Source organism: Otolemur garnettii, unplaced genomic scaffold (genome assembly GCF_000181295.1).
Source record: "Otolemur garnettii isolate 467f Iridium unplaced genomic scaffold, OtoGar3 scaffold00026, whole genome shotgun sequence".
Taxonomy (NCBI): Eukaryota; Metazoa; Chordata; class Mammalia; order Primates; family Galagidae; genus Otolemur; species Otolemur garnettii.
This window is the reverse complement of record NW_003852421.1, coordinates 3,640,114-3,665,456: the sequence shown is the minus strand read 5'-3', so window position 1 is coordinate 3,665,456 and position 25,343 is coordinate 3,640,114. Positions and strand designations below refer to the sequence as shown.

Below are 25,343 nucleotides of genomic sequence, written 5' to 3'. Positions count from 1 at the left end.
ACACTAAAATAGGAGTAGCCATTGATAGAAATGCTTTCATTTCCTGATCCAGACTTACCATTCTTCACTTGTTCATTTATTCATTCATACAACAAATATTAGTGGCCCACCTACCATGTGGCAGCCCCTGGGGTGCAGCAATGAAAAAAAAGTCTGTGCCCACATGTTACTTATATTCTAATGAGGAGACTGGCAATACAGGAATAAATAAACAAGATAAAACCCAGATTGCAAAAAAATGCTAGAAGGAGCCATGCAGGCAATGTGAGAGTTGGGTGGAGTGTGCTGGTTAAGGGGCCAGGCGGGAGCCAGGCTGCACAGGGTGAAATCCTCAGACTACACCTACAGGTATTTGACCCTGGATAGTCATTAACTCTTCAGGTTCAGTTTCCTTCTTTTTAAGATGGGTGGGACAATGACAGTAACAGTGCCCAATTCACAGTGTTGTGAGGAATTAAGAGTTAATCAATGTAAAGCACTCAGAACAACATCTAGGAAACAGTCCCAAATACTGGCTAACCCTAGGAACCGAGAGACAGCATGTTTCACAAGGGAGTTGGCCAGGGGAGGTTTTTGTTGGTAGGTGATATTTGAGTCCATCCCTGAAGGAAAAGAATGAACCAAGTCTTTAAAGCAGTGGTTCTCAACCTGTGGGTTGCAACCCCTTTGGGGGTCGAATGACCCTTTCGCAGGGATCACCTAAGACCATCCTGCATATCAGATATTTATATCGTGATTCATAACAGTAGCAAAATTACAGTTATGAAGTAGCAATGAAAATAATTTTATGGTTGGTGGTCACCACAACATGAGGAACTGTATTAAAGTGTCGTGGCATTAGGAAGGTTAAGAACCACTGCTTTAAAGAGCTGGAAGAAGAGCATCCCAAGACAACAGCATAAAGACAGAGGCTCAGATGTAGAAAGAGTTTGGGAAATTGGAAGGAAGGGTGGAGGGAGTTGGTTCTGCTGATGCTCAGTGAATGAGAAGGACCACATTGGGGTGACAGACATTCCAGGACCCTAAGAACATGACCAGGAGTTTGGATTTCATTCATGGCAATGGGAAAGGTGTTAAAACATCAAGTGAAGATAGCTAATTTATGTTTTGTAGAGGCATTGTGTCATGTGGGGAATGGGTGGGGAGAGGCCCAGAGTGTAGGCTGTCCAGGGCTGAGGTGAGTGATGAGTGGGTAGGGGTGGAGACAGAGAAATACTGAAGGGGTCATGGCAGTGCTGGGAGGCCAGCACTTGCTATAGAGTGAGGGCCAGGGAGGTTTTGGGGTTGAGCATCTGGGTAAGTAGGTGGGCATGGGGAGGGCATGTGTTTTTTTGTGTGTGATGATTAAAGAGTTCTACTGCTAGGGGATTGTTCCTAGGGGTCCTTGGAAGAAGTTGGATATAAAAACCTGGTAGTTTGGGAAGATGTAGGGATAGGGCTGTGAATATTGAGAGTCCTTAACAGAAGTCATTAGAAGGTAATAAAGCCACGGGACAGGATGGGGCCTCCCCCAGGGGGAGACAATTCATAGACAGAGAAGAGGACAGGGCTAGAATCACTCCTGACCCCCTCCAGCATTCAGAATTTGGGTCTAGGAGAAGAAGCAAGCCAATGAAGCCAAGAAGGATTGGTAGGAATAGCGGAGGGTGCCCAGAGAGTGGGATCAAAGAAGCCAGGATTGTGAGCAGCTGGGTTGGATGCTGCTCCTGAGAGTTTGAGTTAGAAAAGGACAAATGTGTGCAGTGGACTGGGCACTATGGAGGCCATTGAGTGACCCTGATAAGAACATTGGAGGGGTAAGAACAGAGGGGTAAGAACCCAAAGGGGCTGGGTTCAAGAGAGATGTGGCGGCGGAACAAAGGAACATTTTGCTGTGTGTGTGTGGGAAGAGCACAGAAATGATAACTGAAGGAGAGTGTGATGCTAAGAGTGGTTTGCTTCTTTGTCTAGGATGGAGACACTGAACAATATCTATCATAGGAAGGGAATGATCTTGTAGAAAGAAAGAGGGAAAATGAAGATGAGGGAATAAATGAAGGCATGGAAAGTTTCAGAAGGTGGGGAGGAAGGCATTTGCCTTGGAGAGGAACACAGAAATTACTCCCTTTGTTGTAGGAGAGAAAAAAAGAGCAGAGAGAGCTTAAGTGCAGGCCAATGGCTTCTGTCTGATGGCTTTGCTTTCCCAGTGAAGGTCATAGCAGACAGGTAGAGGGATGTGGACAGTGAAGCCCTGTGCTGGGTCAAGTAGCAAAATAATACCCACAATATTTACCATAGACAGTGGGGAAGAAATTCACTTGACAAACATAGAAGTATTTCTAGGCAGTGTTGAGTGCTTTTTTTTTGAGGTTGGTGGCAAGAATTTAAAGATGCTCTAGTCAGCTCAGATACACATTTCTTCAGTAACATTCAGTAGTTCTGATGTAGCAATAGAGACGGTCAATAATTGGGTTGGAGTTTTGCTGATGGGAAGGGTAAATAGAGAAAGGCAAAGCTATCTGGATAGATGCAAGGAAAAGTTCACAATAATATTGGCCATGGACTTGGAGGGGATTAAGGAAGAAGGTGAACACAGGAGGGTGTGGTTGGTAGTACAAACAGTGATGGGGTCAGCTAAATAGAGTTTCTGTTGTTATCATTAAGCTCCTAGAACTGGCAATCTGGAAGAACACAAGGAAACTGGAGGGCAAGAGGCTTGATGTTGAGGTTTCAGAAGCAATGCCCTTTCACAGGCCACGAGAACATCCTGGATTGACATGGGAGATGGTGGTGGTTGAGGTGAAAAGATGGAAATGGTTGTTGGAGGTAAGGAGATGAAAGAACTGAGGCATCATGGTGCTGGGTGGCCTATCCATGCCCATACTGAGGCAAGTAAGAAAGATGACACCTTGGCCAGCTCCTCAGATGATCACTCCTCCTCTGTGATTCCCCAGCACCCGGAAGTTAGCATGTGATAAGCATTGTGGCTAAGAGCACAGACCCCAGGGTCAGACTCTCTGGGCTTGGATCTTAGCCCTTCTTCCTACCCAGTGTCTCTGAGTGGTATACATGGGCACTATCACCAGAGAGGGCCTACCTGGGGTGCATGTGTGGTGCCAGTGATTTGCACACCCGAGAGCACACCCTTCATATCCTAATCTGTGTGAACGGTGCTCTCAGGAGGGGTGCAGTCAGTGGCCAACCTTCTGGTACATTATTTTTTTGTAGGCAATTATCTTTTCCCCAGTGGATACTCTCTGGCCCAAGCCAGGACAATCAGAGCAGAGGGACAGAGAAACCCCAGCCCCAGCTGTTCTGGGAAGAACAGAATTTGAGTTCATCAGTCTCTGGAGCTGCCAACTTTCTGCCTGGTGTTCCAGCCTTCTCAAGGATTCTGTGACTCCTAGATAGCCTTTCAAGAAATTCTCTTTGCATTTATTGGCTGGAATGGGCTTCTACTGCTTGCATCCCAAGGATGTGATGGCTGCAGGCGTAAGCAAGCCGAGAGCACCGATGTCGCATGAGGCACAGCAGGCTACGGGGCAGAGTCTAGGAATGAGGACCGGGTGTGCCAGTTCCTATCTGGTCTGGTGGAGTTCCCTTGTGGGTGTTTTATACCAGCTTTATGCTTTTATAGATGGCTCTCTGGTGGCAAAGTGCAAACGATGTGACCTAGGAAGCATAAGACTCGGGTTTGAGCCCCAGCTTTCCTACTCACTAGCATTTGCTTAACCATCCTGCCACTCAGCTTCTGTGCTTGCAAAATAGAAATGAGAACACCTCCCTGCAGGGCACTAAGAGGACTCAGAGGACTTGTCTCCTTGTCACTGAGCAGAATGGGATCCTCAGAAAGGGGAGACACAATAGTTCTTAGCTGTATTATTGTTCCCCCAGCTGAGTAGTGGAACGGCCATTCCCTTGGTGCAGGTTGAAATACGTGAGGAGACTGGGCTTTGGAACCTCTTTGCGCACAATTGCTCAGTTCTAAACTTCTGTTTCAAAAAATGGGTGAGTGTGACTCTTTAAAGAACACCCTTTGAAGGGTAGCTAACTTTTTGTTATGCTCATTTAATGCCCCAAGATTTGTTAATTTGTAGCCTTCACTATTAACAGGTTCCTTACTGGGGTGAAAAGTTTTCGTTAAATTTATCTTTTATACTTTACAGTTTCAATGGGGGCTTTCTGGGGGCTCATGAAGTTCTTGAGACTAGCTTCAAGGAATTCATGAAGCTGTCTTTTTTCCGCGTGTGTGTTAAACTGATGAAACAACACCTAAAATTAAATTCTCACTCCTTCCTTTCTCAGATCCTTTCTGAGTCTGAGAGTCCTTTAATTAACATTCTCACACACAAGTACTATAAAAAGAGCCCCAGCGTTTTGTACTCACTCCTTCCTTTCCTTGGTTTGAAATCGTTATCAATTTTTAATGTGCAGTGGGTTGAAACAATTCGCCTCCCTGGTTTTGAACACAGAAAGTCATTTCTGAATATGCTAAATACTGGCTTTTTAAATTTTTTGACCCAGATCTTTGGGTGGCTGTCACTTACTGTCTTTTTAGAGAGGAACTGGTTTTTAAATTGTGGAAATAAAAGGTCCCAGGGCTGTTGGGTGACATGAAGTGGGGACCTGGGCTGCCTTCTGCTGGCATGAAGGAGCCTGTTAGGGACACTCTGCCCATTTCCTAGACCTCGCTGGGATCTCATTGGAATTTGCTCCAATCCTTCAAATTTATTCTAAAATTGTCTTCAAAATTTAAACATAATTAGGGCTCTTGACAGCATAAAAATACTGAGAGTTGCAATTTATGATGACCAGGCCAATTCGTAATTCCAGAACAAAGACTTTTCAAAAAATGATCACTTATTCATTTACTTGGCATTTTGAGCCCTTTGTCTACTTGCTGAGCCCAGTGGGGTGAGGGGGAGGAGCCAGTATTTCCCCAGTTAGATGGAGGAGTGGTTGACAAATAACATTTCTGTGTGTTTGAGGCTAGCACGTCTATTATCTCAGCTCGTTACTGTGTGTGGTGAGGAGTGACATACATTCTCTCAGCAAATTTCAGGTACGCAGTACATTATTGTTAACTATAGCCACCAGGCAGTACACTGGGTCTCCTTTTGACCTTTTGACCACATCTTCCCTTTCCTCCCACTCTCCAGCTTTTGGTAACCATCCATCTACTCTCTCTTATAAGGAGCTCAAGTTTTTTTTAGATTCCACACATAAGCGAGATCACACAGTATTTGCTGCCTTATTTCACGTAGGCCAACGTACTCCAGGTTCATCCATGGTGCCACACATGGCAGAATTTTCTTTTTTTTTCTTTTGAGGCCAAATCATATTCCATTGTGTCTGTACCACATTTTCTTTACCCATTCATCTGTCAATTCTGTTTTCACATTTTGAGTACTGTGAATAATTCTGTGAGAACTGGGAACCCTTGCATACTGTTGGTGGGGAGGTAAATTGGCACAGTCACTATGGAGAACAGTATGGAGTTTCCTCAAAATTTTAAAAGTAGAACTACCATATGATCCATTCATCACACTGCTGGTACACACACACACACACAGGAAAGGAAATGGGGGTGTGTTAGAGACATCTGCATGAAGGGAGGAGGTGTTGACCTGGGTGGGGGGGGCCTCACTCTGCCCTGCAGAGGATGAGCAAAGTGGGAGGAAGTGGAGTATGGGAAGGCCTATAGTGCAGGGAGGACCACAGAGAAAAGGGGGGTGCCCCAGGCCCACCTAGAGCATCATCTCTGAGGGGGAGGGGGAGGCTTGCTTTATTTTAGTGAGCTCTAAATTCAGTCTTCCTTCCTCCCTACTTCTGGATGTTTCCTGAGAGAACCAGATCAGCTCCCACCTGCAGCTCTGCTGTCTTTAGTCTCTGATCCTCCATCCAGGGTGTGGTGTTTCCTTTTTCTTATAAGATGGGGAACTTGTTGGTTAGAACACTTAAAGTATTTAAAGTAATAATGAACTTGCCTACGTGTGGAGACCACTGCCTTCAAGATGAACATGGCCACAGATAGATCCCTGGGGCCCTAAAGGCTTGAGGTTTCATTAAGGTTTTCATGGATTCCAGCCGTGAAGGTAGGGTAAGCTCCAGGCTAAGCCCAGACCTGATTATAATTTTGTATATAATTTTAAAAAATTATATTTCAGTGTGTGTTAATTTGGCAGCTGCTTAAGCTTCCAGGCTATACACCTGTTATCTAGAACTAGAGCCTCCAAGTTCCTTACTTCTCTCCTGGAGGAAGAACTCCAGAGCCTCAGCACTGTAGGCCCTGTTCCCTATTCACACTGTAGGCTCAGAGGGACCCTGTGAGGCCATATACAGTGCACAGAATGGGGCAGAGATCCAGCAGGGCCCCAGTGGGCCAGGCCTTACAGCCCAGGACTATGTGCTGGGTCCCACTGGCAGATGCATTTGGTGTCTGATGCCACATCCCCTCAGCCCCTAGAGAAATCCCTGTAGCTGTGGTGGCATCAGCCACCCCATGTCGGGAGTCTGCCATTACTGCACACTACTCTGCTTCAGTTTCCACATAGGGCAACTGGGAAACGCAGGGCTGTTAACTTCCGTGGGGAAGTTCTCAACCGAGAAAGACTGGGTCTGTACATCAATGCCACAACCTTCCGACCTCGAGGACAACTCTGAGACACATGTTGTAGTTCCCCTAGGGTTGCAGCAGGATGGGGCCCTAGCTCCCCAGGCTGGGAATCATCCCCCCCCAATGCCTTTTCACTTCCTGGTTCTCCCCACCTCTCCCCCTCTTCCTGGCACCCTGCCCCAATGCACTATTTACCCCCAAGTCCTTGAAGGGGAACCCCAAACTAGGAATATTTCCTGGCAGATGGTGCGTCTTTTTCTAATGTGTCCCAAGGCCATGTATAAGCTAGTGGTGGCCCTAGAAATCCATGATGTCTACATCATAAGGCCCAGGAACTGTCACTATGTCATGTCCCCTCACACAGCCTTCACATATGCAGTTAATTAAGAATTAATTAATGATGGGGAGATTATGCTGATTACCTGGGTGGTACCACTGTAATCACAAGGATCCTTCAGGAGAGTCCTGAAGATGCAAGCAGAGTGGAGTGATGCGGCCACGAGCTAAGGGAGGCTGCAGCCTCTGGGAACTGCAAAGGAGAGGAAGCAGATTCTTCCCTGAGCCTCCAGGAGGTACGCAGCCCTACTCACATGTTGATTCTAGATTTCTGACATTCAGACTGTTAGAAAGTAAATTAGCATTGACATAAATAAATTTCTAAGTCGTTCGTAATTTCTTATAATGTCAAAGGAAACTAATATAATAGTCTTAGATTAAGAAAGGGGGATCCAAGTGGTCAGTTTGAAAAGAGCCAAGAGTGGCAGCTTGTTTGTATTTGCGCTGCCCACAAAGCGCCCTTCAGAAGCATGATACAGACACATTCTGGGATTCGAGCAGGAAAGAAATCACTTGGGTTTAGGGCTGAGCCAGAGAGTAGAATTTCTAACATAAACAAACATAAACGTAACATAGCATAGCAAAACAAATGAGTTTCGGAAGCGTGTAAGAAAAAAATTTAGAGCAGCTTAGAAACTCCTAGGTCAGATCTGTCCCACAGAACTTTCTGCAGAATGAGAATGCCCTGTATCCACACCATCGAACACAATAGCTGCTATGTGTCTGGTGCCACTGGTGAATAAAATGTTTAACTTAACTTAAATCCAAATGCTTTAAATAGCTACATGTGGCTGCTGCCTCCCATATTGGACAGTGTAATTCTAGATTAACATTGACTAATGATATTATAATATGAGCCGGGTGTGCAATTATAAATTTTCTAGTAACCACATTCCAAAACAGAGAAAGGAAACAAGAGAAATGAATTTAATAATTCACTTTGTTTTATCTAGTTATTAAAAATATAGCTTATTCAACATAGAAACAATGTAAAAAGCATTAATGAGATATTTACATTCTTTTTCTTCATACTTTCTTTTCTTTTTGGATGAAGACTTCACAATCTGGTGTGCATTCTACACATAGAATGCATCTTACTTTGGTCCAGCCATGCTGCCGAGGCTTGGTAGCCACAGGGTCCTCTGGCTGGACAGTGCCAACAAATGTCACTGATGAGGGAGCCTAGAAGGGGACAGTTTCATTCATTGCCTTCAGCTTCATTCCTCCTACGTGGCTTCTTTGTCTTTGCTGCCCAGGTTTCCTCTGAGGGACACATAACTTCTGGCAGCTAAGCAAAGAGAATTTAAGTCCCCCATCCCCAACCTATCCTTGGATTTCTATGGACAAACACTATAACACTCAAAATACAACTTGTAAATTGTAGGAAAGAGAATAAATTGACTTGACCTTCAGAAACCTGGGGCCTAGGAAAGAACCATTTGATGGGAACATTAAAAAGACATCACAGGGCTGTTTCTCCAACTGGGGGCTCCAGGGTCCATCCACCTTGGAGCCCTCAAGGTGCTTAATTTGTTAAACACAAATACTGGTGACCCTGGGATAAGACTGGGGAGCCAAGAGTTGGCTTTCTTAACTAGCTTCTTAAATGATGACATGATGAGATTTTGCTGCAGTCTTCCTAGCCTTAGAGTTGGAGGGGTCATCTGTAAGGACCTGAGAGCAGTCTCTGGAAGCTGAGAGTGACCCCAGCTGGCTGCCCACAAGGTAATAGGAACCTCAGTCTCAGTTACAAAGAGCTGAATTTTGTCAGCAATCTGAATGAACTTGGGAGTGGCTTCTCTTCCAGGGCCTAGTTCAATTGCCATCTTGTTTTTAGCCTTGAGATACCCAGAACAGAGAACCCAGTTGAGCCTGCCTGGACTTCAAAACTATTCTTCCCAAGACCTTTGAAGGGTGAGTATGCCAGTGAAGAAAATATACCTACTGCAGGCTTCTCCCTTCTCTGGAGGGTGAATTGTTTGCAACTGTGACATGAAAAGAACATGCTTTGGGGACCTGCTAGTCCAAGAAGAGCTGGAGTCATATGGAGTTGACCTGGATGCAGACTCCATCTTGGAACCAAGCCCGACTGGCTCCAGCATAGATCAACCCAACCTCAGTGATGCTGTGCACTGCGAATGGCTGACTACTTTTTACAGTAAACTGCTAAAGCGGGAGGATTCAGTAATTGCAGTTATTTCTGTTTTTCTCAAGAAAGTGTTAGCCCTAGCACAAAGAAATGATAAATGTTTGAGATGATGGGTATGCTAATTACCCTGATCTGATCATTACATACTCCATGAATATGTACAATTATTATTTGTCAATTAAAGACTGAAATTAAAATACCAAAAAGAAAAACAATTATTACACAAATATGTGTGTCACTGATGTGGATTTGCGAAATTCCATAACAAGGCAAGAATTTGTATAAAGGTTTATATTGTCTTAGAAAATTAGAATTGCTTCTTTCCTAGGTCAATATTAGTCTTACGTGCTCAGGTCAACTAACATAAAGAATTGACTGATGTCAAAGGACAGTTTTAACAGATCATTGGCTCGTTTAAAAACACCCTTGATTTGAGGATGGAGAGCTATCAGAGTCCTTAATAGCCAACATGTATCCTCTCACTTCGCTCAGCAAACAGGAGTGCTCTTTTGCTTCATCACTGCTGGTCCCCTCTCCAAGGTGGCCATTGCTTCTAGTTCTCTTTCTTGAAGTTCATGAGTTTTCTGCTAATGCCATAAGTAAACTATTGCTTTTGTTGATTCTGCATGAGTTTGCAGCAGTAGCCGCTGCCTGGTAATCATAAGAAGGAGGAGATCCATTGGCTGCTTGAAGTCTATAGCTAAAGAATAAAACACAAAAACAAAAAAGGGCTGGAGGCCAGACGATGGGGCTTTAAATTTCCAATTCCTTGAGAAATGTAAATAACACTCTCTCCCTAGGGGAGCAAGAGGGCCAGGGAGACTCTATGTTGTCAACCCCCAGAGTATAGGCAGAAAGACTCTCCGTTGTCACCCCCCAGAGTATAGGCAGGAAGACTCTACATTGTCAACCCCCAGAGTATAGGCAGGGAGACTCCACGTTGTCAACCTCCAGAGAATAGGCAGGGAGACTCCACGTGTCACCTCCCAAAGAATAGGCAGAAAGACTCTATGTTGTCAACCCCCAGGGTATAGGCAGAAAGACTCTACGTTGTCAACCTCCAGAGAATAGGCGGGGAGACTCCACGTTGTCAACCTCCAGAGAATAGGCGGGGACACTCCACGTGTCAACCCCCAGAAAATAGGCAGAAAGTCTCTACGTTGTCAACCCCCAGAGTATAGGCAGGGAGACTCCACATTGTCAACTCCCAGGGAATAGGCAGGCTTTCACCAAAGGCATCTCCCTGCTGGTCCTGAGGAAACAAGTTTTAAACTTTTAAGTCTCAAAGGCTCCTCTTCCTCTCTAGATGCTTTGCTAAAATGCAGACTTCCACTCTGAGATTCATGATGACTTGAGAAGCTCAGAAATCCATTGTCAGCTGTATATAGTAGCTACCACTGACCACTTCTGGAGTGCTTACTGTGGGCCAAGCACCAGTCTAAGGGCTTGGTGTACATTATCCCATTTTATCCTCATGATAATCCTGTGAGGTTACTTTATTTTTCTTATTGTACAGGTGAAGAAATTGAAGCTCATAGAGATTAAGTAATTTGCTTGAGGTCACATAGTGCTAAGTAAAGTAAGAGGCAGTAAAGGTTCAGCTCTAGGTAGGTCTGCCTGCAGGTCTGGATTCCAACCCTGTGCTTATCCACCAGGCTAGTGGTTCTCAAAGTGTGGTCCTTGGACCAGAACCATCGACCTCACTTGGGGACTTGCCAGAAATGTACATTCTCAGACTCCTCTCCAGATGCAGTGAATTAGAAACTGGAAGGTGAGTGCAGCCATCTGTGGTTGAGCATATGCTCCAGTTGACACTGATGCATGCTCCACGTCGAGAACTACTGGACCAAGCAGTGGTGTAATGAGGCAGGGAGCAGGAAACTCTTTAAGAACAATATTGGTTTTGGTAACATGCTGCCTGTAGCAAGTATAGTGATGGTGGGAGAAATCGTGCAATTTCCCAGGTGACAGTAAACCATGACTTCATAGGTCCATTAAGTCATCCACTGGAAGAGGAATCAAGATGCACGAGTTCCCATCTAAGCCACTTTGTCAGTGGCACTATCGGCAGTGGCTGAAGGGCAGGATGGGAAACTGGAATTGGGAAAGGCTGAGAATGAAGTGCAGGGTCAGAAAGCCTTCAGCTTGCAAAGACGCTTACAGAAGTAGGGGTTCTAAATGGCCTTGGAAATCAAGGTGAGCAGGCAGGTGGATCAGAGGGAGTACCCCAGAAAGGACATACAGTAATCCCATCTGATACACAGCTTCATTTTCCACAATTTCAGTTACCTGTAGGCAACCATGGCCCACAAATGTTATAGTTTTTTTTTAGAGACAGAGTCTCACTTTATTGTCCTCTGTGGAGTGCTGTGCTGTCACTGCTCACAGCAACTTCCAACTCCTGGGCTTAGGCTATTCTTTTGCTTCAGCCTTCCAAGTAGCTGGGACTTACAGGCACCTGCCAGAATGCCTGGCTATTTTTTTGTTGCAGTTTGGCTGGGGCCTGGTTCGAATCTGCCACCCTCAGTATATGGGGCCAGCACCCTACGCATGGAGCCACAGGTGCCACCGTGTTATAGTATTTTGAGAGAGAGAGAAAGAGTGAGTGCGTGAGAGTGCGCAAGCTCACACTCATATAATTTTTGTTACAGAACTTTGTTATAATTGTTCCATTTTATTACTGGTTATTTTTTATTTATTTTTTAATGAATCATAGCTGTGTACATTAATACTCTCATGGGGTACAGTGTGTTGTTTTATATACAATTTGAAATACTTTCATCCAATTGGTTAGCATAGCCTTCATGTCATTTTCTTAGTTGTTGTGTTAAGACATTTATATTCTACTTTTAGAAAGATTCACATGTACCCTTATAGGATAAATCATAGGTGTGATCCCACCAGTCATCCTCCCCTCCCTCTCCCCTTTCCCCATATTCTTGGGCTAAAATTGGGTTATAGTTTTCCTATGGTAGCTATAAATTCGTTTCATAGTAGGGCTGAGTACATTGGATACTTTTTCTTCCGTTCTTGAGATACTTTGCTAAGAAGAATATTTTCCAGCTCCATCCATGTAAACATGAAGAAGGTAAAGTCTCCATCTTTCTTTATGGCTGCATAGTATTGTACGGTGTACATATACCCAGCAATTATAAATTGGGCTGCAATGAACATTCTGGTACAAATATATTTATTGTAGTGTGATTTTGTTCTTCCTCCTTCCCAGCAGAGGAATTATAGGATCAAATGGTAGATCTATATTTAGTTCTCTAAGTGTTCTCCAGATGACTTTCCAAAAGGGACGTATTAGTTTGCAATCCCACCAGCAGTACAGAAGCGTTCCCTTTTCTTCACAACCACACCAACATCTGTGATTTTGGGATTTTGTAATATGGGCTAATCTTACTGGTGTTAGATGATATCTCAAAGTAGTTTTAATTTGCATTTCTCTGATGATTAAGGATGATGAGCATTTTTTCATATATCTGTAGGCCATGTACTTGTCTTCTTCAGAGAAGTTTCTCTTCAAGTCCCTTGCCCACCCTGAGATGGGATCACTTGTTCTCATCTTGCTAATACGTTTGAGTTTTCTGTGGGTTCTGGTTATTAAACCTTTGTTGGAGACATAACCCGCAAATATCTTCTCCCATTCTGAGGGCTGTCTGCTTGCATTACTTACTGTGTTCTTCGCTGTGCATAAGGTTTTTAATTTGATGAGGTCCCCATAGTGTATTTTTGATGTTGCTTCAATTGCCTGGGGGGGGGTCCTCCTCATAAAATATTCACCCAGGCTGATTTCATCAAGAATTTTCCCTACACTTTCTTCTAGTATTTTAGTAGTTTCATGTCTTAAATTTAAATCTTTAATCCAGTGAGAGTCTATTTTAGTTAGTGGTGAAAGGTGTGGGTCCAGTTTCAGTCTTCTGCAGGTCACCAGCCAGTTCGTCCAGCACCATTTGTTAAATAGGGAATCTTTTCCCCACTCAATGTTTTTAATTGGCTTGTCAAAGATCGTATAGTGGTTAAGTAGCTGGGTTCATCTCTTGGTTCTCTATTCTGTTTCATACATCTACCTCTCTGTTTTTCTGCCAATACCACGCTGTTTTGATCACTATTGATTTATAGTATAGTCTGATGTCTAGTAGAGTGATTCCTCCTGCTTTGTTTTTATTTCTGAGTAATGTCTTGGCTATTCAAGGTTTTTTCTGATTCCATATAAAACAAAGTATTATTTTTTCAAGATCTTTAAAGTATGACAATGGACCTTTAATAGGGATTGCATTAAAATTATATATTGCTTTAGGTAGTATGGACATTTTAACAATGTTAATTTTTCCCAGCCATGAGCATGGTATGTTTTTCCATTTGTTAACATTTTCAGCTATTTCTTTTCTTAGAGTTTCATAGTTCTCTTTATAGAGATCTTTCATGTCCTTTGTTAGGTAAACTCCCAAATATTTCATCTTCTTTGGCACTACTGTAAACGGAATAGAGTTCTTGACTATTTTTTCAGCTTGACTATTGTTGGTATATATAAAGGCTACCGACTTTTGGGTGTAATTTTGTAACCTGAGACGCAGCTGTATTCCTTGATCACTTCTAAAAGTTTTTTAGTAGAATCCCTGGTGTTTTCCAGGTATACAATCATATCATCTGTGAAGAGCGAAAGTTCGATCTCTTCTGATCCTATGTGGATACCCTTGATTGCCTTTTCTTCTCTAATTGAGATGGCTAGAACTTTCATTACAATGTTAAAGAGCAATGGAGACAATGAACAACCTTGCCTGGTTCCTGATTTCGGTGGAAATGATTTCAATTTAGCTTCATTCAATATAATATTGGCTATGGGTTTGCTGTAGATGGCCTCTATCAGTTTGAGAAATGTTCCTTCTATGCCAATTTTCTTGAGTGTTCTGATCATGCAGGGATGCTGGATATTATCAAAAGCCTTTTCTGCATCAATTGAGAGAATCATATGGTCTTTGTTTTTTAATTTGTTTATGTGATGAATTATGTTTATAGATTTATGTATGTTGAAACCAACGTTGAGATCCTGGGATAAAACCCACTTGATAGTGGTGTATAATTTGTTTGATGTGTTGCTGGATTCTGTTTATTAGGATCTTGTTGAATATTTTCACGACAATATTAATTAGTGATATTGGTCTATAATTTTCTTGTCTTGTTGGGTCTTTTCCTGGTTTGGGGATCAAGGTGATGTTTGCTTCATAGAATGTGTTGAGTAGTATTCCTACTTTTTCTATATTTTGGAAAAGGTTAAGTAGTATAGGTACTAGTTCCTCTTTAAAAGTTTGGTAGAATTCTGACATGAAGCCATCTGGTCCTGGGCTTTTCTTTTTAGGGAGATTTTGTATAGCTGATGCTATTTCAGAACTTGATATAGGCCTGTTCAAAATTTCCACTTGATTCTGACTCAGTCTTGGGAAGTGGCATGCTTCCAAGTATTGGTTGATTTCCTTCAGATTTTCATATTTCTGGGAATAAAGTTTCTCATAGTATTCATGAAGGACTTTTTGAATTTCGGAGGGGTCTGTTGTTATTTCATCTTTACCATTTCTGATTGATGAAATTAGAGATTTTATTCTTTTTTCTTGGTTAGGTTGGCCAAAGTTTTATCTATTTTATTGACCTTTTCAAAAAACCAACTTTTTGATTTATTGATCTGTTGTATAATCTTTTTGTTTTCAGTTTCATTTAATTCTGCTCTAATTTTGGTTATTTCTTTTCTTCTGCTGGGTTTCTGATTGGAGTGTTCTTCCTTTTCTAGTTGCTTGAGATGTCCCATTAAGTTGTTAACTTCCTCTCTCTCCATTTTCTTGAGGAAGGCTTACAGTGCTATAAGTTTCCCTCTTAGGACTGCATTTGTAGTATCCCAGAGGTTCTGATAACTGGTATCTTCATTATTTTGTCCTAAAATTTTGGTAATTTCCTTCTTGATCTCATCTCTGACCCACCTATCATTGAGCATAAGGTTATTTAGCTTCCATGTTTTTGTATGGGTCTGCAGGTTCCTGTTGTTACTAACTTCAACTTTTATTCCATGGTGGTCTCAGAAGATGCAAGGAATAATTTCTATTCTTTTAAATTTACTGAGGTTAGACTTGTGACCTAAGAAGTGGTGGATTTTGGAGTATGTTCCATGGGTTGATGAGAAAAATGTATATTCAGATTTATTAGGATGAAATGTTCTATAGATGTTCATTAAATCCAAATGCTGAATGGTTAATTTTAAATCCAAAATTTCTTTGCTAAGCTTCTTTTTGGAGGATCTATCCAACACTGCTAAAGGAGTATTAAAATCCCCAACTATATGGAGCTGGGAGTAATCAAGTTGCTCATGCCTGTTAGAGTGTCTCTTATAAATTGAGGCACATTCTGGTTGGGTGCATAAATATTGATAATTGAAATCTCATCGTATTGAGTATTACCTTTAACACATATAAAGTGGCCATCCTTATCCTTGCTTACTTTTGTTGACTTAAAGCCTATTGTATCTGCAAATAAAATTGCAACACCTGCTTTTTTCTGTTTTCCATTTGCCTGGAATATAGATGACCATCCCTTCACCCTGAGTCTATATTTGTCTTTTAAAGTTGAGATTTATAAAGATGAGATTCTTATATGCAGCAGATATCTGGCCTGAGTTTTTGTATCCAATCAGCCCACCTGTGCCTCTTTAGAGGGCAATTTAAGCCATTCACATTGATTTAAAATATTTATAAGCCTGGTATAATTTTGGGTATCGAGTTTTTCAAAAGACCAGTGGATATCTTTAACTCTTTTGCCACTGTGGAAATTGGAAATTGATCAAAATTTTCTGAGTGAGTTTATTTATGAGGTGGAGGGTTGTACTGATCATTATGGAGGACAGGTCTGAGAATATCCTGGAGGGTTGGTTTAGTTATGGCAAATTTCCTCAACATGTGTATGTTATTAAGTTATTTAATTTCTCCATCATAAATGAAACTCAGCTTAGCTGGATACAGGATTCTGGGTTGAAAGTTATTTTGTTTTAGGAGATTGAAAGTCGATGACTACCATCTTCTAGCCTGAAAGATTTCAGCAGAGAGATCTGTAGTCATTCTAATATTCTTCCCCTTGTAGATTAAGGTTTTCTTACATCTAGCTGCTTTCAGAATTTTCTCTTTCATATTAACTTTAGTGAAGTTGATGTGCCTCAAGGACATCTTGTTCGGGTTGAGTTGTGTTGGGGTTCTGAAACTGTCTGCTATCTGAATTTCAGAATCTCTTGGCATGTCTGGAAACTTCTCTTTCATAATTTCATGAAGAAGAGCCTCTGTGTTTTGTGAAGCAACTTCATTGCCTTCAGGGATTTCTATAGGGTGAATATTAGTTTTCTTCGAATTATCCCAGAACTCTCTGAGCGACTGATATGTTTTTGCTCTCCATTTCTCTTCATCTTTGAGTGTTCGGTCACATTCAAAAGCTTTGTCTTCAGTGTCAGAGATCCTTTCTTCTGCCTAGTCCATTCTGTTACCAAGGGATTCTTCCATACTTTTCAGATCTTTAAGGGCTGCAACCTCTTGCCTCAGTGTCTCGTAATCTTTGGTAATTTTATCTTTGAAGTTATTGAATTCTTGAGACAGCTTTTGAATAATTTGAAATTCTAATTCCCTCCTTTCCTCCCTTCTGTTAATCTTATTTGCTATCTAGATTCTGAATTCAATTTCTGACGTATCAGCCATCTGTTTATGGAAGGGATCTTCAATTGCATCTGCCCCATCCTTCCTTGGGGGAGTTGATCTACTCTGGTTGTTCTGGTTACCAGAGTTTTTCCACTGATTCTGCCTCATGCTGAATTTGCACCACTTGAAGACCGTCCTTGAACTGTTCTACCAGTGGCTGCCACAGGAGGTGATGCCAGCTTCCTTCGGTTGTTCAGAGAGACAGGGCGTGTCTGCTGGGAAAAGCCTCGGGAGTGTGAGCTTTGTTGTTCCTGCTGCTCTGGCTGCTGCTCTTTGCCTTGGGGTATCACCACTCCAGTGTGGTTCCCTCTCAACTGACTGTCCTCTCTCAGATCTTGGGTACCTGGCCTGGAGTGCTGGACAAGTGGTGGCTCGATCAGTACTAGGTGCGCTGCCCCGGGGAGCCAAGGAGCAACTGGCAGGCAGCCTCGTGGGGAACAGGGAACGTGCTGGCTGGCTGGATCAGTCCTCAGTTTGGGCGGCTGGGGAGTCCCTGGGAGTGGGGACAGCAACATGCAGGCAGCTGTGGGAGAAGCACTGGCTGGGTGGATCATCCCTTGGTGTGGGCTTCTGGGCAACCCCCGGGGAGGAGGACAGCAACTGGCAGGCAGCTGCGCTATGCCCTAGCTGGCTGGATCAGTCCTTGGTGCACCACTGGGAAGCCTATGAGGAACAGGGACAGCAACCGGCAGGTAGCCTCATGGGGGACATGCTGGCTGGCTGGATCAGTCCTTGGCACATGCCTGCCGCGGAGCCCTCCAGGAGTGGGGACAGCAACCTGCAGGTAACTGTGTGGGCGACACTGGTTGGGTGGATGAGTCCTTGGTGCGGGCTGCCGGGGAGCCCCTGAGGAGTGGGAACAGTAACGGGCATGCAGCTGCCTTGGGGATGGGCTGGCTTGCCGGATCAGTCCTCAGCGCAGCCTGCAGGGAGCAGGGACAGAAACTGGCAAGCAGCGGTGAGGGGGATGCACTGGCTGGCTGGATCAGTGTTCCGCAGGAATGCCTGGCTCAAGCAGTTCTCCAGCTGCAGGGCCAGGACAGGGGCTTGGTCCCGCAGGGGTGGGGGGAGGTTGCTCTTGGGTTTCCTCTCACTGTCTCTACAGGCAAGGGAGAAAAGGTGGACTGGTAATTCAAAATGTCAGTAAGAACATTAGTTCCACTTTTCTGCCTGGGAGAGGGTGTTCAGAGTCTCAGCAGGGTCCCTGTAGGGGAATAGACCCCACTGTCTGTAGCTCTCACCCATGGAGTGAGATAATAGGTCCTCCGTTTATCAATCACCTGTAGGAGACTTACAGGAGCAGATGAAGAGAAAACAAAGGAAAAGCACAACTTCTTGGGGGAGGAGACAGACACTTTTCCTTTGGGATGAATTATGTACCTGTAGATTGCTTTCTAGGAGTCGCAGCTTGCCTCAGCAGAGGTGTCCTGCAGATATCTCTCTCTCTCAGCTGGGCTCCCAGTCTTCAACTTTGTTGGATATTTTCTGGACTTTATCCTTCCCTCTGGACCGGAGTTTGTGTCAGAGGCTGGTACCTGTCGGCCATCTTACCCCTCCTCCATTACTGGTTATTGTTAATTTATCAGTGTGCTTAATGTATAAATTTAACTTCATCACAGGTATGTATGTATAGGGGAAAGGTATTATAGGGAGGGTTCAGTACTGTCCTCCATTTCAGACCTCCTCTGGGGGTCTTGGCATGTATTCTCTGCAGGTTCAGGGAAACAACTACATTTTAAAATTGAGCCTTCAGTTAAGCTGCTTATTCTTCTGCTGTTATATATGAAATCAATGGCTGAATTTCCAAGGCTTGCATCTGTTAATGTGTGTGTAGTTAAAACGAAACAACGAAAACATGAAGCTGGCAGTAGTGGTGCCTTTGCTTGGGGCACATTTTATAGAAGTTGTCAGGCAGTCAGCATAAATTAATATTCTTCAAGGTAGCATCTGCTTGGAAGGTGGTTTTGCCCTGGCTTCTACCACAGCAAAGGAAGGTATAGGCATTTTGCAGAAAGTACTGTGGGAATTTTTCTGGATGTAGATAATAAGCAGATTGCATTCCCATTGTTTCTCCTAAACTCCCTGTGATGTGAAAGGAGCACATCAAAGCAGAAATAGAGGGAACGATAGAGATCTAGCTGATGGAGTCAGAGTTGCCAATCTTAACAAAACTCTTAAGACTGCATTTTGAATAGATGTAGACAGTGAAATTGAGAAGTCTCTGCAGTTAATAATGCTAAGAGGATTGCCAAATGCAGGTGTCTAGCGTCAACAAGGACCAAAAAGAAACACCCTGGATAATGAAAAGGAAAAAAGGATGGGTAGTCATGGGCACCCACTGTGACCATACTGTTGACTTATTTGTACATGTAAATCAGTGAGTAGTCAAAGAATTCCTCAGCTGCAGTCAGGGATATCTGCCTTGTGGGCAATGTGCTGCCAGATTTTAAATATACTTCTCAGGGGATCTACTGTTGTATATTGAAATTCATCTAATTATGATGTATTCCCCACTTTTGACAAACAGAGTAGGAAAGTTGAAATTTACACAAAGACAAACCAGGGACCAGTTATTTTCTCAACTAAAGGATTCTTCAGTTTGCAAAAGGTGTCATTGTAATATTTCTTTTAATTACAAGCTTTGATAATTAATGTGTTTAAAGTCAAGTCCTAACCTATCTTTTTTTCTGTAGCTTACATATTTTATGAAGTGAGGTATGTCTATATGTATCATATGTATTTCACAAGAGAGTTTGCTTGTACCGAAAAGTGGCTCATGCCGGAACAGGTGCTCCATGAGACAGTAGTTGTTATAGGCACATTGTCCTCTGTACCTTTTTAAGATATTGACATGAGCATGGAATCAAGTTCTCTTAGCTTTTCACAGTGTTGCACCATGTGAATCACATCTGCCAAGGTCTCAAAGAAGAGCCCTTGACCTATATATCCCCTAGTTTATGATTACACATACCCAGTGTGCACACATAAGCATATACACATATACAAACAGTGTAAGTGTTTAACTTCCCTAAACCTTTACTTTAATCTCAGGTGATTTTGGCAATTGGTTGGGTACAACTGATATCCACAAATCAATCTATGAAAGAGTAAACAAATTATTTTTGCAAGTCAATTACTCAATTAGTGTTATGAAATCAATGCCACTTTGCCTGGGTTGGCCTACCCTGGTGAAAACTCATAGAGGTTTCAGAACCAGGTTTGACAGTTGATATTTCTCTTGTTACCATGAGTGAAAAATCATGTGTTAATCCAATTTGCTCTATGGTCTTAATCTGAGTCTTGACTCAAATCTCTAGACTCAATTCCAGTTTAGAATCTGTCTTCTCCATGGCCCTTCACAAATATTCTAGATGGCCAAAATGTGAGCTGCCTTTGAGTGATTTCTCCTCATTTTTTATTTGAGGGCAGCATGTCATAGTAATGCTTGTTCCTACTTTCCAGGTTGACATTTGACTTTGATGCTCAACCGTAAGTCCTACAATCAAATGTTGGCTATATTTAACTTATTGTTTCACTCTCATCCTCTTGTCATGGGCTACTCTAGGAAACTCCATGAACAAATGGACCTCACTGAGAATTGACACCAAGATGTATCAAATGCTTGACCAGTCAGAGACTGAAAGGGGCTAGAGAGAACTTGTCTGATCCCAAGACAGGACTCGGGGAGGGGGGAGTGGGTCTCATCAGTGGTGCTGCTTAGTGCTGACAAGCCCAGACTTTGGGATAAGTCTCTGTGTCAGATTGTCATGGGATAGTCTTGTTGGGGCCAAGGGGACAGACCACACATTTGTGGATGCATGTCAGATTTCCTTGGAGCAAGTGAACATTCCTACAGTCCCATATTCTGGCAAAAAGTCAAGGCAGAAGCAGAAAATAAGAATTTTAGAGGCTAACATGATCAAGATACAAAACAAAACAAAACAAAACAGAACCTCACAATTACAAAAGACTTGTCAGTCACTGGTCAGAGAATCCTTGGACCCAGAGCAGGTTGGCAGAAAGCATTGACTGCCTCCCTGACTTCCAGGTGAGCTTATTTGTATGTGAATCTCACCTCTGACTTGATTCTTTGAGAGGCCCACCCTGAGTTTACAAAGCAGCCCTGTGGTTTGCTCAAGCTGTCCCAGCCCCTGTGTCAAGGTCCCTCTGGTAGGAGAGAGGAAGCCAGAGAGGTTCCCTGCTGTGACTTCTAATGTGTCAGCCAAGTCACAATATTTTCTATGCAGTCTCCACTATTATCCAATAGAGAATTATGATTACTCCCATTTAATAGATGAAGTAACTGAGAACCAGAGAAACTAAGTAACCCTCCTGACAAGAAGGGCTTCTATGCTCAGCCTGTGCATGGCAGCTGTGGAGAGGGAAGGAGGCCATCAGCCCTGCTCCCTGGCTTTGCCACGAGGTACTTTCTTCCCATCCCCTGATGCTCTTACCAGTTTTCTTGTGAAGTCCCCTTTGCCTCATATCTAATTTGTTGGCTCTAGCCCTATACAGCATAGTTAAAGCAAAGGCATCACATTTTCCTTAATATCCAAGATCTGAATGATTTATGCTGCACCTCAGGTCAAGCGTTCACCACAGAGAGAGCCGGGTATACCTGTGCTCAGTGATTCTGGCTGGTAGCCCTGAAGTCTGACCCCATTGTCTAGCCAGCTTCTCAAAGTTTATTGTGCAACAGAACAGGGGCCAGTTATGGCTTCAGGGCCAACTGCCCAAGGCCTGTTTTTGAGCAGCTGAGAGCTGAGGATGGTTTTTATTTTTATGTTTTTAGATGGCAGGAAAAAAAATCTAAATGATTTATCACACATAAAAATTTTATGAAATTTAAATTTCAGTGCTCACACATAAACTATTCATGCCCATTTATTTTCATATTATCTGTAGGAACTTTCACACCACAAGGGCAGAGCTGAACAATTACCAAAGAGAACTATGGCCTATAATGCCTGAAATATTTGCTATCTTGTTCTTTCCAGAAAAAGTTTGCCAACCTGTGGCCCAAAGAGCTTTTAAAATACAGATGTACTAAGCCCCAACCCCAGTTTCTGACTCAGCAAGTCTAATCAGAGACCAAAAGTTTTCCGTTTCCAAAAATTTCCTAGATGATGCTGATGTTGCTGGTGTGAGAACCCTGGCTGGCAATGTCCAGGGATAATCATTTGATCCCTGTAACTTGACATGTCATTTAAGTCCTTTATCTAGTCCCAGTGGAGGGCTGAAATGACTTCACTTCTCCTCCCCGAGAGTTTGAATTATGTTTATAGAAGATGAGTAGCAGAGGGGTTTAGAGCTGGAGAGAAATCCAGCTTCACCACCTGCTGGAGCTGTGACTTTCTGCGAGTTACTTAGCCTCTCTGAGACTCAATTTCTTGTCTATTAAGATGAGGCAGTATGTAGGAAAGAAAAACAAACTATTTATTCCTATTATATTTTCCACAGAGAGCACTTTTGGTCACTGAAATGTGTGGAGATTTTATCCTCATATCAACCAATTCTCCAGCTGGGACCCTAGCTGGGTGTCCTACAATTCCATTCAATTCTGATACTTACTAAAGTCACACAGACCCCAGAGGTGAAGGGCTCAGTTCTCTAAGACTATCCTTCCCCCGTATTTCAAACATCAATTGCAAGTAGTAGGTTCCCAGGTTACCCACAACTTATGTCCAACTTGGCTGCAAATCAGAGGCTCCCATGACCCCCTGCTTTGTAGGATAACTTGCTAGAATGGCTCACAGAACTCAGAGAAGCACAGTCATGTGCTGCACGATGAAGTTTTGGCAGATCATGGTCCACATGTAGGACGGAGGTCTCATCAAATCATGATAAAGAATTTTCCTGTACCTTTTTAGATGTTTAGATATACAAGTACGTATACTGTGTTACCATTGCCTACAGTACCATGCTGTCCAGGTTTGTAGCTCGGGAGCAATAGGTCATACCATACAGCCTGGTGTGCGGCCGGCTGTGCCATCTAGATGTGTCTAAGAATTCTCTGTGGTGTCCGCATAAGAAATAAATTGCCCAATGATGCATTTCTCAGAACATATCCCCATTGTCAAGTGCATGACCATGCTTACATTAACCAGTTTATTATGAAAGATGTTTCAAAGGTACAGGTAAGTAGCCAGATAAAGAGGTACAGAGAGCAAGGTAGGTAGGAAGGGGTTGAGGGCTTCTGTGCCCTCTCTGGGTGCCCCATGCTCTAGGCACCTTCATGTGTTTATCAGCCGAAAAACTCCCCAAACTCCACACCTTGGGGATTTTTATGGAGGTTTCATCATGTAGACATGATTGACTATTAACCCTGTCTGTAACCCCTTGGCCCTTCCCAGAAGATCAGAGGATGAGGGGTAGAGCTGAAAAATCCAAACTTTTACTCATGCTTGGTCTTTCTGGGGGTCAGCTCCCACCTGGGAACACCAAGAGTTACCTTATTTAAAAAAAGGCACTCTTATCACCCGGGAAATTCCTTGGAATTCAGTAGCTTTGTGCCAAAAACTGAATCAAAGATCAAATATTGGGACACAAGATTCTCCCCAGCACCCCTATTACTCAGGAAATTACAAGGGTCTTGGGAGCTGGCTGGAAGTAGGAGAAGACCTAGTATATATATCCTACTATAAATCATAGTATTGTAAAGGCTAATAACAATAGATTCTATACTTTGTAAAGTTGGTGCAAGCAGGAAATTAGTAAATACACATACGTTCTTGGGAAGGCACCTGGTGCACGCTGAAAGCTGTAACAACACCAACACCAGTTGTTACCGTGAAGCCTGCATGGGGCTGATGGGATGCTCCTCAACCCTGGCTGAATATTGGACTCACCTGGCTTAGTTCTGACTCTCAGGGATTCTGATTTAATTGGTCTAGGGTATGGCTGGGGTGTTGGGATCTTTGAAATTTTAAAGGGAGGTTATAATGTAGCACTGTCCAATAAGAAATAGAGAGTTGCATATATATGCTTATATGCAGTTGTATATGCTTATGTTTTTTAGAAGCCACATTTTGAAAGGTAAAATTTAACAATATGTTAAATAATGATGTCATATTATTGATAAACAATATATTAATGGTAAAACTCAATATATCCCAAATATTATCATTCCAACATGTAACCAATATAACAATGATGTAGCCACTTTACATTCTTTTTTCATACTATGTCTTTGAAACTGAGCCTGTATTTTATATTTAAAGCACATCTCAATTCAGACTGGCTACATTTCAGGGGCTTAGTAACCACTTCAGACTTGTCATTGCTGCATAGGACAGCACTGACGTGACTAATAAATATGCAACCCACATCGAGAACCGTGGGGGAAGGTGGTTGTGGACCAGGCAAAGCTACCTAACTATGTGGGGGTTCTGCCTGCCTTACTGTGTTGACTGTCCAGGGAGTTGGCTGCAGCTTCTCTCCTTAGGGTGAGTAATTAGGTGTGGTCATTCAAGACATTGAAGGAATTCCAAGCTAGTCTTAGAAATTGATGTCCAGTTTATGGAGTCAGTTTGAAAACATCAAGATCAACTACAGTGGGTGAATTTACACAACTTGATGCTACCACAGGAGAGGGAGACTGAGGAGCATTAACAGAGAAGAAGGCAAAACAGTGGCCAGTTTTATTTTCTTCTCGGTTGAGTCCACAGCTCCAGCAAAGGGAAAGGGTAGGGAATGGCAGTTCCGTGAATCCTTGATATTCTATGCAACTCTCTGATTCAGAACTTTCTATTCAACTCCATATATCGCTGAGTATTCTATAGGCTGTGATTCTCTTTGACAACTCTTAGATGTATTCTATGGGAGAAGATACGTCATCCTCTCTATTCTTTCCTACAATGAAAAACTAACACTTATGGATAAAGTTGCAAATTTATTCTAAAAACAAAACAGATTTTTCAAAAAGGGCAAAACTAAAGGTCTACAGTGCCACTGTTTAGAGACACGAGCACTGGTAGCCCCTGAGTGTGTGCTTTTCAGGGCTTTGGGATGTATATCCTTACAAACATTTTAATTAAGAAAGGCTCCAATGGAGAGTACTCTTGTATAGTACTCATGTATTAACATGCTTCCTCTTCTTCTTCTTGTTTTTTTAAGAGACGAAGTCTTGCTCTGTAGCCCAGGTTAGAATGTAGAAGTGCCATCATAGTTCATGGCACCCTTGAATGCCTGGCCTCAAGCAATCCTCCTGCCTCGGCCTACTGAGCAGTTGGGACTACATGCATGTACCACTACATCTGGATAATTTATATTATTTTTTATAGAGATAGGATCATGCTATGTTGCTTAGGTTGGTCTTGAATTTCTGGCCTCAAGTGATCCTCCTGCCTGAGCCTCCCAAAGTCCTGGGATTATAGACATGACCCACTGTGCCCAGCCAGCCTATAGCACACTCCTTTGTCATCTAATATTCTTATGAGTCTATTTTTGTGTACTTTAACAATCTCCTACGACATCATTTTAAAATCACAGCATTTTATACCTTTGTTTGGCCAAATAATGACCTACTTAATCAATA

General features: G+C 42.8%; 1 protein-coding gene across 1 annotated transcript in view; it reads right to left on the bottom strand.

Annotated features, from left to right (window-relative positions):
* LY86 (lymphocyte antigen 86) overlaps window positions 1-25,343 on the bottom strand; it is a 63,598-nt gene that overhangs the window by 4,450 nt on the left and 33,805 nt on the right. The window contains exon 5 of the mRNA XM_012804224.2: window positions 6,784-6,818. Within this exon, the coding sequence (XP_012659678.1) occupies window positions 6,784-6,818 (35 nt within the window). The remainder of the gene's footprint in view (window positions 1-6,783; window positions 6,819-25,343) is intronic.